The sequence below is a fragment of the Pteropus vampyrus genome, unplaced genomic scaffold (assembly GCF_000151845.1).
Source record: "Pteropus vampyrus isolate Shadow unplaced genomic scaffold, Pvam_2.0 Scaffold233, whole genome shotgun sequence".
NCBI lineage: Eukaryota > Metazoa > Chordata > Mammalia > Chiroptera > Pteropodidae > Pteropus > Pteropus vampyrus.
In genome coordinates, this window is record NW_011889014.1 from 1,553,056 (window position 1) to 1,564,268 (window position 11,213).

The following is an 11,213-nucleotide window of genomic DNA, read 5'->3' on the forward strand; positions in this document are numbered from 1 at the left end:
TGACACTGTTGTTCAGACTGGCCCATGGAAAGGAGATTCATATTACCAGCTAAAGTACAAAAAGAGTTTTGTGCACTGGGTGGGGAGGAAATGGGCACGAATGCTGGAGCCCCCGATGTAGAGGAAGTGACGTGCTCTCTGCTAAGGGAGGTAGTAACTCCTGCATTTAAACTATTTTAGTTAGAGCTCTTCCCTCCGGCTGGAAGCCAGAGTCAGTGCCTGCTACCTACAATGTACAGTTTCCTCTCAGTCCTTCATTCATCTATTACTGGAGGTTGTTACATGCAATTCCAAAAAGCTCAGTGACATATCCTAGTGACATATGGTAACATATCCTAATATTAATTTTTTAATTCCTATAGTAAATGCCTTGGGAACATTGGTACCAGGCAGAGTAAGAATGATGCTTGATTAAGTAGAAAATCCCATGCAGTTATATATCAAAAGAAGTGTAGAAAATATCTCTAAGGGGTCATTGCTTTTCCATAGAACATTTTCTTCTTATCATTTAGAAAGTCACTTATATGAAGGGAAAGTGTGCATATTTAAAAAGAGACTAAGAAAAAGAGTTGTAAGTATTTACACCATTATAGTGAATTGGGGATTAAATGTGATAATGGAAGGGAAGTGTCTCATAGATAGCAAATGCGCAATAAATGTTCCTTACAGTTATTTTAATTATAAAAACTAGTTCCCTGTGCTTCTCTTAAATAAATATCTTTCCAGAAGTTGAGTGTGGCCCCCTGTGTAAGTCTAAGGATTTGAGTTTTATCAGGCTCTGGAGAGTATCTTAAAGTGCCACGTCTGGTCTGTGTGTCACACTTGACAGAGGTCATCGGCACATGCTCTGGACAAGTGTAGCCAGGTAAGGGGAAAATCTGGAAATCGTCTTTCATAAGGAGGCATCGAATGGACTTGGTAGAGAAGACTTTAGAGGGGATTTTGCATCTTGGACTTGAAAAGGTTAAAGTCCAGCCTCCCTCGTAAGGTAGACCCCATCTCTGCAGCTGGTCAGCCTGCCCACTGCATGACCACTTCCATCCCTGACAGGCTCCCAGCTTTTCAACCGTCTGCTTGGTTAGCTAGTTCTAAGTTCTAGAACATTCCTCATCATGTGGAGATAACCGTTCTTTCTGGTGACTTATGCCATATCCCTTTGTTTCTGTCTTCTCTCCTAGAGTCTACAGCAAGTCTTCTGCTTATTCTTTCTCATAACCTTTTAAGTATTTGTAAACAGCCCTCGTTTGCCTCCTTCCATAGTTAGGCTTCCCCACTGACCCCATTCTCCCTGCTATTAAGTTCTTCTCTCCTCTTCCCGGACCCGACACCCCGTCCCCCATGCAGTCTGCCGTCTGCAGCCTGCAGTTCGGTTCGTGTGGCTCCCATTTCCCCCATTTCGGTTCCTTAATTCGTTAGAAACCACAACAAACTTGGAGTCATACTCAGCTTGTGGTATATCCTCACCCCCGAGAAGGTGTCGTCCACTTTATTTTAGTAGATTTTTCAAAAACCCCAAATGCAGAACTTAAATTTACTTCATTGAAATTTTATCTTTGTGTTTTTCTTCTCTTCTAATGAAACTGTTGCAATTATCTTGGATCCCAGTTTAATCTTCCTTGATGTTTATATCCTTGTTCACATTATCTGCAGAAGGGACAAGCTGCCTGTTTAGTTTTTGCTCTCTTTGTTGGCTTAAGTGTTGACTTACTCCATAACTAAGTCTTCTAGCTGCCTCTAGCTGCTCTGCCTCTAGCCAGATGCTTCAGAAATATTTACCTTTGGTTTTCCTATGGATTAGTTGTGGAGAGGTATCAATTCTAGGATGTGTGGAGCCTTAGGCAAAATTTCTTTATGTAAAGAATTTGATTCACCCTAGATCAGCTAGGGTGAAATATATTATTACTTGAATAATATATTTGAGTGATTTGGAATCAGCAGCTTGCTGGTGGCTCAAGCTCATGCAGTCTAGTGAAAGAAATACCAGATAAGCCTGTGGGAATAACCCACTAGCCATAGACTTATATCTAAGAGTACCTGAGGGCATCTTTTTGACACCACATATGAGATACAGGGTCAGAGAGTTCCCTGAAGGAGAGAAAGTGTATGGGGGGTGGGGTGGGATGGGGTGGGGAGTGGTCCCTCCTGGACCCTGCCCTTTCCAGGCACCAGAGGGAGACTTTTTAAAGTACAGGGCCCCATTTGCCTAGCTCTTCGGAGGGTATTGATGGAGAGTATAGATGTTAAAGTGTCAAATGAATCATTTATACTCCATGTCCTGCTATTAGTGTGTTCAGAGGTTATCCCATATATATTATAAGTACAGTACAGAGACATGATTGTGGCTTAGCTGGATTTTAGTATGTAATTTGTATACTATTATGTATCATCCAAATAATACGTCACTAACAGTACTGGTCTTTCTTTTTACATTATTTTAAATTTGTATTAAGTCAATATGAGCACATGCTTGTTAAGAGTTCAATTAACTGTGAAAGGCTTAAAGTGAAATTTGCTTTCCATCTTTCTTTACCATCTCACCCCAGTTGCTTTACTCCCCCAAAACAACGATACTCAGCTATTTTAGCTGGGTTTTTATTTGTTTGTTCTTCTTTTAACCTCCTTTCTCATTAACATACTATTTTTTATTTAACTTTAGATACTAACTATTAATTTTCTGTTATGATGGGTGGATATTTAGCTATATTATATACACATTCTCCTTCCTCATCTTCCTGTATAGTTATATGAAAATTTAGGATTAAATCAGTAGTCCCTGTCATGCTGTTACGATGTTTCCATGCTGTTATGACCATTTAAATAGTATTCTCTGCTCGACCAGTGTACTGTCATTTTCTTTCTTAACCAACTTTTTGTTTTTTTCTCGTAGTTAGTGATTGCCTCTTTTTTTTTTTTTCCCCCTGTCTAGTTTGCTTATTATTATTTTTTTTCTGGCTACTTAGCAATATTTTCTAAATCTCCCCTATGTGAAGAGCCTGCACTGTCCTGGCCCTTTATTTTCCTGCTCCAGTCTGGCTGCCGTCTAGATGCCATGCATCACAGCCATCCTGGGGTTTCCCTTTGCCCGCCTGGTTAGATTCCTGGATTCAAGTCTTTCTTTTTTTTTTTCCTTAATAAACGCCTTCATTTTTACTTAAAAAAAAAAAACAACAACAACAAAAAACCTGTGGCAATTTCTTACAAACTGGTTCATATTGGAGAATGTCTTCAATCCATCTTTTACTTGAATAATATATTTGAGTGATTTGGAATTTTAGTTTGGAAATCATTTCCCCTTTGTTCACTTGTTTTTTGATATCATTCTTATTTCCGAATATTTTACTTGTGCTTTATTTTCTCTTTGAAGCTTTAGAATAATTTCCTTATCACTAATGTTTTGATCCTTCATCGTGATTTGCCTTCTATTGAACTTTTAATTGTGGTTGGTTATTTTTTTTTTTTAATTCCTAAAAGCTTTCTCTCCTTCCCTCTCTTCCTCCTCCTTCTCTTTCTCCCTCTCTTCTTCCTTCCTCTCCTTTCCCTTTTCCCTTCTCTTCCTCTCCTCTTCAGTCCTTTCTTTCTCAATGTTCCTTTTTCATGGTGACCTATGCATTTGTTTGTTCAGAGCTTTAAATTTTCTTATGTCTCTGAAAAGGACAAAGATTTTCAGGAACGTCTCTTGGCTTAAGTCATTCTTTCTCTTTCCTTCTAATGCATTTTCTTCTGTGTGGATTAGTCTCTGCCTTTCATGATGGACACTTTCATCAAAGACCTGTTGATACTTGACTGTCTGATCATATTTAAGCGTAAGATACCAAAAAGGACTTGGATATCCTCTGTACGTATTGTCATCTGTTGGGGGCTTTTATAGCATGAGCAGATGATAAGGCCTTTTTGTCGAGGGAGTCCAGTTGACAATTTTCATTGGCCTCTTCTCTGGGGATAGATACTCAGCTTTCCACAGATAAATCCTACAATTTTCATACACAGGGAAAGCTTCCATATATTTTCCTGTTTGCAGCATATAGGTTCACCTTCTTTTGTGCCTGGCTTCCTGAAGTCTAGAGCCTCTTTTGTCCAAAGAATTCATCTTGGATGGATGAGGGGCTAGGAGGGTGAGGGCAGGAGGGGTGCCCAGTGGAGGAGGGGAACCCCATTTTACAGATATGGGGTAGTATCTCTAATTCTCTTTGCAGATATTAAAAATGATAGCTTCATGAAGCCTTGTAAAAATAAAACTCTAAAATATGCTCGACGCTGACCCAATGGGAAAAAAGCCTTTTGAGAATTCACACAAGAACTTTGTCTCCTAACAAGCCTCTTAGAAACATAACTTTATTCCTTTTCCTCTTAAGTCTTTTCACATGGAAAAAGAAGTTCAGTCTACTTTATAATTATCTCGTGCTTCTATAAAATCAACTTATCCAAACTTTTAGTTTCCTAGATCTGTTATATTATCTGTAATATTTCTCTTGTTTAAATTGAATTTCCCTTTTCCTGCCACTCACGTAAACCATTGATTTTCTAAACCACCGAGTATCCTCCATTCGGTTGGATAATTGAAGCTAGATCTCTTTAAATACATAATGAAACCCTGAGCTTCATCTTAACTCTGCACTCAAAGGGCCCTTATGCAAAATACATTTTTTGCTGATTATATTCCTCTGTTGGCAAGAACTTTGCTTATTTCCCTCACTGAACTTTATGCAGTATTTATAGCATCCCCAGAAGGCGAAGGAAGAATCACAAAATTCGCCCTGTCTACCTGTCTACTGCTGTTTGTTTAATGGAAGGTGATGAGTATAGAGAAGTTGAGAGGGAGCCATTGAGTTTTCTCTCTCCTTCCTGCCTTTTTGACCCCTGGATTCTGATGAAGGGCCCTTTATCAGACCTGATGTCTCTACTTCAACTTGCCTGGTTCAAGAATGTGATACAAGGTTAGCACCTATAAAAAGCTTTTTGTAGCATGTCAGAATTTAAATCCTGGAGAGGCTGCATTGGAAAACATTGTATCAAATTAGTGGTCTGCTGTGATTTGCTCTGAATTTTTAAGCCTATAAACGACCATGAAATGTTTCCAGAATTTACTTAACTTGCTGGCGACCTAGGTAAGTGTGGACGTTGCCTACCCTCTCATTCAAGCATAGCTCCATGTATACCACTGAAAAATGACAAACTCTGTTGAAAAGTTCATTGAGTGAATTGTGCTTCTTAGAAATTGATTGGGCTTAATGATAGAGAATGGCAGAGACTGCTGTTTTATTTAGACAGGACAGCAGGAGCAAAAATTCTCTAATGGAACTGCCTTCAGCCATTGATAGATTTTAAGAGTTTGGAAGCTTGAGGCAGTCTTGATGGTTTTAAGAGCTGGTGGCTAAATTTTCCATAAAGCTGCAAGCACACTTTTCCATATATTTTTATGGGGCTTGGTATAGTTTTTCCTTTAATTTAATTTAATATTTTGTATATGTATTTTTATCATTTAAAATTTTAATTTATTTAAATTAGTTTCAAGTATACAGTACATTGGTTAGATATCTATATAGTTCATAAAATAATCCCCCTAATTGCTCTCTTCCTACCTGACCCTCCACCTAGCCATCATATTAATGCTGACTCCATTCCCTCTGCCATGCTCCCCATCCCCATGACCATCTATCAACTACTAATTTGTACTTCTTTAACCCTTCACTCCATTCTCCCAGCACCACAAACCCTCTCCCCTCTGTCCGTCACCAAATTGTCCACTATATTTGTGAGTCTGTTTTTGATTGGTTTGTTCTTTTTGTTCCTTAGATTCTGCATATAAATGAAATCATATGGTATTTATCTTTCTCTGTCTGACTTATTTCACTCAGCATAATAACCTCTAGGTCCATCCACGTCGTTGCAAATGGTAGAATTTCATTTTTTTTTTTTAATGGCTGAGTAATATACCATTGTATATATAAACCATAATTTCTTACCCAATCCTCTGATGATGGGCACTTAGGTTGCTTCAATATCTTGGCTATTGTAAATTGCGCTGCCATGAATATTGGATTGCATAGATCTTTGCGAATTATTGTTTTGGTTTTCTTTGGATAGATACCCAGAAGTGCAGTTGCTGGGTCAAAAGGTATATCTATTTTTAATTTTTTTGAGAAACCTCCATACTGTTTTCCATGGCAGCTGTACCAACGTGCAATCCCACCAACAACATATGAGGGTTCCCTTTTCTCCGCACCCTCGCCAACACTTGTTTTTTGATTTATTGATGATAGCCATTCTGACAGGTGTAAAGAGATATCTCATTGTGGTTTTAATTTGTATTTCTCTGATAGTTAGCGACCTTGAGCATCTTTTCATATGTCTATTAGCCATCTGCCTTATTTTATTTTTAACCATTTTTAATTGTGGTAAAATATGCATAACGTACCATCTTAACCATTTTTAAGGGTACAGTTCATTGGCATTGAGTGCATTCACATTGTTGTGCAGCCGTCACCAGCATCCATCTCCAGAACGCTGTTCATCTTGCACACCTGAAGCTCCGAACCCATTAAACACTTAATCCCCTTCCCTCCCCGTCTCACCCCCCACGTCCTGCCCTGTCGCCTAACTCCTGGCAGCTGCCATCATCCTTTCTTTTAAGTAAATAAATTCCAGCGTAGCTGCTTTGCCAAAATTAAATATACACCTTTCAAAGAATCATCAACGGGTAACTTCATTCATTTCCACTTCCTAACTGGGAGGCAAACATAAACTCTGATGTCAGAATAGAGTGTGTTGCCCTTGGCTGAATTTGGCAGAGATCCTCAAGGTGGAGGAAGAAGGAGCTCGCCTTTCAGTGAGTGGGGAGAACAAAAGGCTGTTGTTCTGCAGAGCCTGTCAGATGGTGGCTCTTCTGGAGGTTGCAAGTGTAATACAGACTCTTTTATTTTTTTTAAAAAAACAACCTAGTTTGAAATGGAATTCTTGTCCTGCTAGTGTGTCAGTCAGCATGGGTTAGATTATGCTGCAGTAAGGAGCAGCCCTCAAGTCTCTGTGGCTTAACATACCATTTCATTCCTGCCATGTGTCCGATGGACATTGGCTGTGAAGTTTAAGTAGTGACCTTTATCGGTTCTACTCAAATTCATTGGCCAAAGCCAAGTGACATGGCCACGCTTAACTTCAAAGGAAACAGCAAAGTTTTATCCTCCTGTGTTCCTAGCTCAAGCTAATGAGTAGACAAATTTATGACCCCATAGCTAGGCTTTTAGAGCAATCAATCAGAGCTGGCTTGTGGTGGGGGTGGGGGTTGGGGTTGGGGATAGGGTGGGGTAGGGTTGGTGGTCGTATTAAAAAAAAAAAAGTACAGGATCGGCAGAGATTGGGTTTTATAATAAATTACCCTGTCATCCCAAATTTTTCTGAGCTTTAGTTTCTCTGACTATAAAATGCTCACCTGGGCCCCTTCTAGATGAATATTTTTCCTTTGTGTTTTGAGTTTTACTTCTTGTACTTAGCAGAGCCGGTATCGGGAGTTTGAGATCTTTCCATCTGTTCCTCAGATATTTTGTCAGGGTTGTAGGTATTTCCTTTCCTCGCTGCACTAATTAGGGTGGCAGAGTTTGGGGACAGAGAGTCCTCACTGAGGCAGAGATGAGTGAGGAGCGTCTTGGGGAGGAGAGTGGAGACGGACCTTCCGCTGAGCACTGAGTGCCAGGTGCCTGTACAGGACACCTGTCCTGCTGAGTGCCACATGCTGGCTCTGCATGGATTTTATCTGAAACTCCCCCACAGTGTCCTTTTAAAATGGGTGAAAACGCCAGCTTGCCTCAAGTCGAAAAGCTCCGTGTTTCCATTGAATTGTACATGCAAAGAGGAACGCGTGTGAGTCTTTTCGCAAGGAATCAGCTGTTCATCAAATAGTGCCAGGCACCGGGGGGCCAGAGTGATGCTGAAAGAGCCGTGCTGTTTTGAACTTTGTTCACGATCTTATAGGGACAACTTTGAATGAGAAATGAAATCTGAAGTATAACATTTTGAGGATAGTTATAGAAAAATCGTATGTGAAACATAGGGTAATGTGTCTTGGAAGGATTTTTAAAAAAAACCTTCTAATAACGTATACTATATACCCAGAAAAGTGCACGTTTTGATGATGTTTCACCAGCTTGACACACGCATGTCACACCCACGTAACCAGTACCCAGAAGCAGAGCACGGCCTGTGCCCAGAGGCCCCTGTTTTCCTCCCCCACTCTCACCAAAGAACTGCTCTCTGACTTCTTCAGTGTGTATTAGCTTTTGCCTGTGTCTGTACTTCATATAAATAGAATCCTACAGTCCGTACGGATGTGTGTCTGGCTTTTCCTCGGTGTTATGTGTGTGAGAGTTATCCGTATGGTGGTGCGTAGTTACCGGTCTTTCATTCTCATTGCTACAGAGGATGTCACTGTGCGGTTATACCACACTTTACTCATCCATTCTCCTGTTGACGGGTTTGGAGAGTTTGTAGTTTTGCCCGTTAGGAATTGTGCTGCTGTGAACATGTCGGTTCATAATATTTTCATGAGCACACGCATGCCTTTCTGTTGGGTCTGTGTACAGGGGTGCCTTTTTGGGGTCGCAAGGCAGTGCCAAGTAGCTTTCCAAAGCAGTTGAACCAGTTTGTTCTCCAGCCGGCTTCAAGTACGAATTCTGGTTGCCCCCTCTCTTAGCCGACGCTTGATATTTTCTTCTCGGAAGTGTTTCTTTTAGAAAAGAATTCTTCCTAGATTGTTTATCCATCTGAGCTGATCCCTTCTCTAATAAATAAAAAAAGAGGGGGGAATAACCCTACCTAACAAAATACCTGCTGGTGTTTGAGACCTCAAGAGACTGCAGGTCAAACACTCAGGTTGCACTAGGCAGGCGCAAGCATCGTGGTTTTACCAAATGTGAGAGGGTCTTCAACTCCGCTTTTCTTGAGTCACTTCAAAATGATACAGGAAGAGAAAATGTAAGGTCATTACTTCCTAAGAGGAGATTAATATTAAGAATTTGAAGCTGAATCTTTAACTTTTAAACAGTGAAAGGAGGGTGTGGGTAGGCGGAATGGGTGAAGGTGGGCAGGGGCTGCAGGCTTCTAGTTAAAAGATGAATAAGTCCTAGGGATGTAATGAAAATAAAAATTTTTAAAAGATGAATCTCATATGCAGACGTGATCATTTCCCCCTTCAGTTTCTCTACCTACAAGTGTTTACTTTTGAATTCCAGTGTCATCATCTCTTCTCTCGGTCTCATAAACTGATGTCATGTGCTTTTCAGGTGGTTCTTAGGCTGTTTCTTTATGAGAATGTGTAGCGTATAAGTCTTTTTTTAGACATAGGTAAATATTTTGTTATAAACGTAACAACCACTGGATTGTTTAGGTTTGTCCAGCGTGCAGTGGCTCCTTTGGCAGACACCATTTTTAATACTTGATGCAGTTTTTTGTGGCAGGCAAAACTGGTAAGATTCAGAAATAATATCTTGATACCTGCGGGTTGTACCTTGACTTATATTTCGGTAGCCAGCATAATGTGTGGGTGGGGTCCTGATAATAGAATTTTGTTTGAAACCATCACTCAAATAAGTTAGGAAACTAAGACGATGCGTCAGGAAAAAAAAATCAGTGTGTTTTATGCATGAAAAATGATGTTGGCAGCTACTTTAGTATTGAAGTGGCGAATTAACCCTTTCTTAAGCTGAGCTAACTTCTGAGCGTTTATTAAACTCCTCTGGGCTTAAGGGGATGCTTGGCGAAGTCTAGCACCCCCCACACTTATAAATACTCACTGACAGAGTTCGTAAAAAGTTAGCTAATAGCACGTTACCGCACATGAACGGTCTTCCCCAAACCATTTTCTGACTTTCGTTTTCGGAGCACCCTGAGTCACAGCAATCCCGGTTGGAGGTGTCCTGCCCATCGGCAGGTGTCACCCAAGGTTTTCTTTATATCCCCCTTTGACCCGGCCATTCTTAGCTGCTGGAATGCTGCTGGGTGGCCTCTATCCCTAGATACTTCCAGGTGTCCCCTAAGACAGTTTTGCTTCTGGCCACCTTGAACTCCTTCCCCGGCCCTAATTTTGTCATTGCTGCTCGACTCTGGGATAGGACCTTTGGATGTGGGTCTCAGCGGTTCACTCAGGGCAGGGCCGTGGCATTCTTCTTGGCTGATAGTGTCTCTCTGCCTCGCTCTCACCTTGGAACTGACTGGTCCTCTCTGGAAACTGACCTTTGCTTCATAGCGACCCTTTTAACTAGAAACCAAGCTGTTTGTGTAGAAGTGTCCCATGTACAGATATCTTAGTTCGGGCTGCTGTGACAAACTAGCATAGATTGGGTGGCTCATAAACAGTAGAAATTTATTTCTATCATTCTGGAGGCTGGAGCTCTATCGGGCTGCCAGCGTGTTTGGGTTCTGGTCAGGCCTGTTCCCTCATTCATAGACGGCATCTTCTAGCTCTTTCCTGACATGGCAGAAGCAGGGGCTGGTTAGCTCTCTGGCCTCTTTTAAGGGCACAGATCCCCTGCACGAGGGCTCAACCCTCATGACCTGACCATCTCCTAAAGGCCCCACCTCCTGACACCATCCATCATATCAGGGGTTAGGGTGTCAGTGCTTGAATTGGGGGGTGGAGAGGACAGGGACATAAACGATTAGTCCACTGCAGCAGATGAGTTCAATTGGTACATTGGGTGAGCAGACGTGGTGGCTTTATTCTGGACAGCCCTTGGGGACTGGCGATGGTGGTGTCCGACCCAAGACTGACTGACTTGATTGATGATCTGACAGAGGAGGTCAGAAGGGTTGGCCTCCTTCGTGGGGTATCCAGACCTGTCACCTTGACGGGTAGCCCTAGCCTGTCTGGAAGTGCACTGGTTCATTTCCACTAACCTGCGAGGTGGCTGTTTCTTCTTGTCCTCCACCTGCCCCCTTACAGACCACCAGCCAGACGGAGCTGGAAAACTGGATCACCGCCATCCACTCTGCCTGCGCAGCTGCGGTCGCTAGGCATCACCACAAAGAAGACACTCTCCGGCTCCTGAAGTCAGAAATCAAAAAACTGGAACAAAAGATTGATATGGACGAGAAGATGAAGAAAATGGGTGAGATGCAGCTGTCTTCAGTCACCGATTCAAAGAAGAAGAAAACTATATTAGATCAGGTAATCATTCTTCTGTGGTTAGACGTGGGTGAAATCGTTAGGTCTTTCAAGGTTTTCT

The 11,213-nt window shown here is 41.5% G+C and overlaps 1 protein-coding gene across 1 annotated transcript in view; it reads left to right on the top strand.

Moving 5' to 3' along the window:
- The window catches only part of TIAM1 (T cell lymphoma invasion and metastasis 1), a 348,762-nt gene that overhangs the window by 244,143 nt on the left and 93,406 nt on the right, over positions 1 to 11,213 (top strand). The window contains exon 7 of the mRNA XM_023519721.1: positions 10,931 to 11,155. Within this exon, the coding sequence (XP_023375489.1) occupies positions 10,931 to 11,155 (225 nt within the window). The remainder of the gene's footprint in view (positions 1 to 10,930; positions 11,156 to 11,213) is intronic.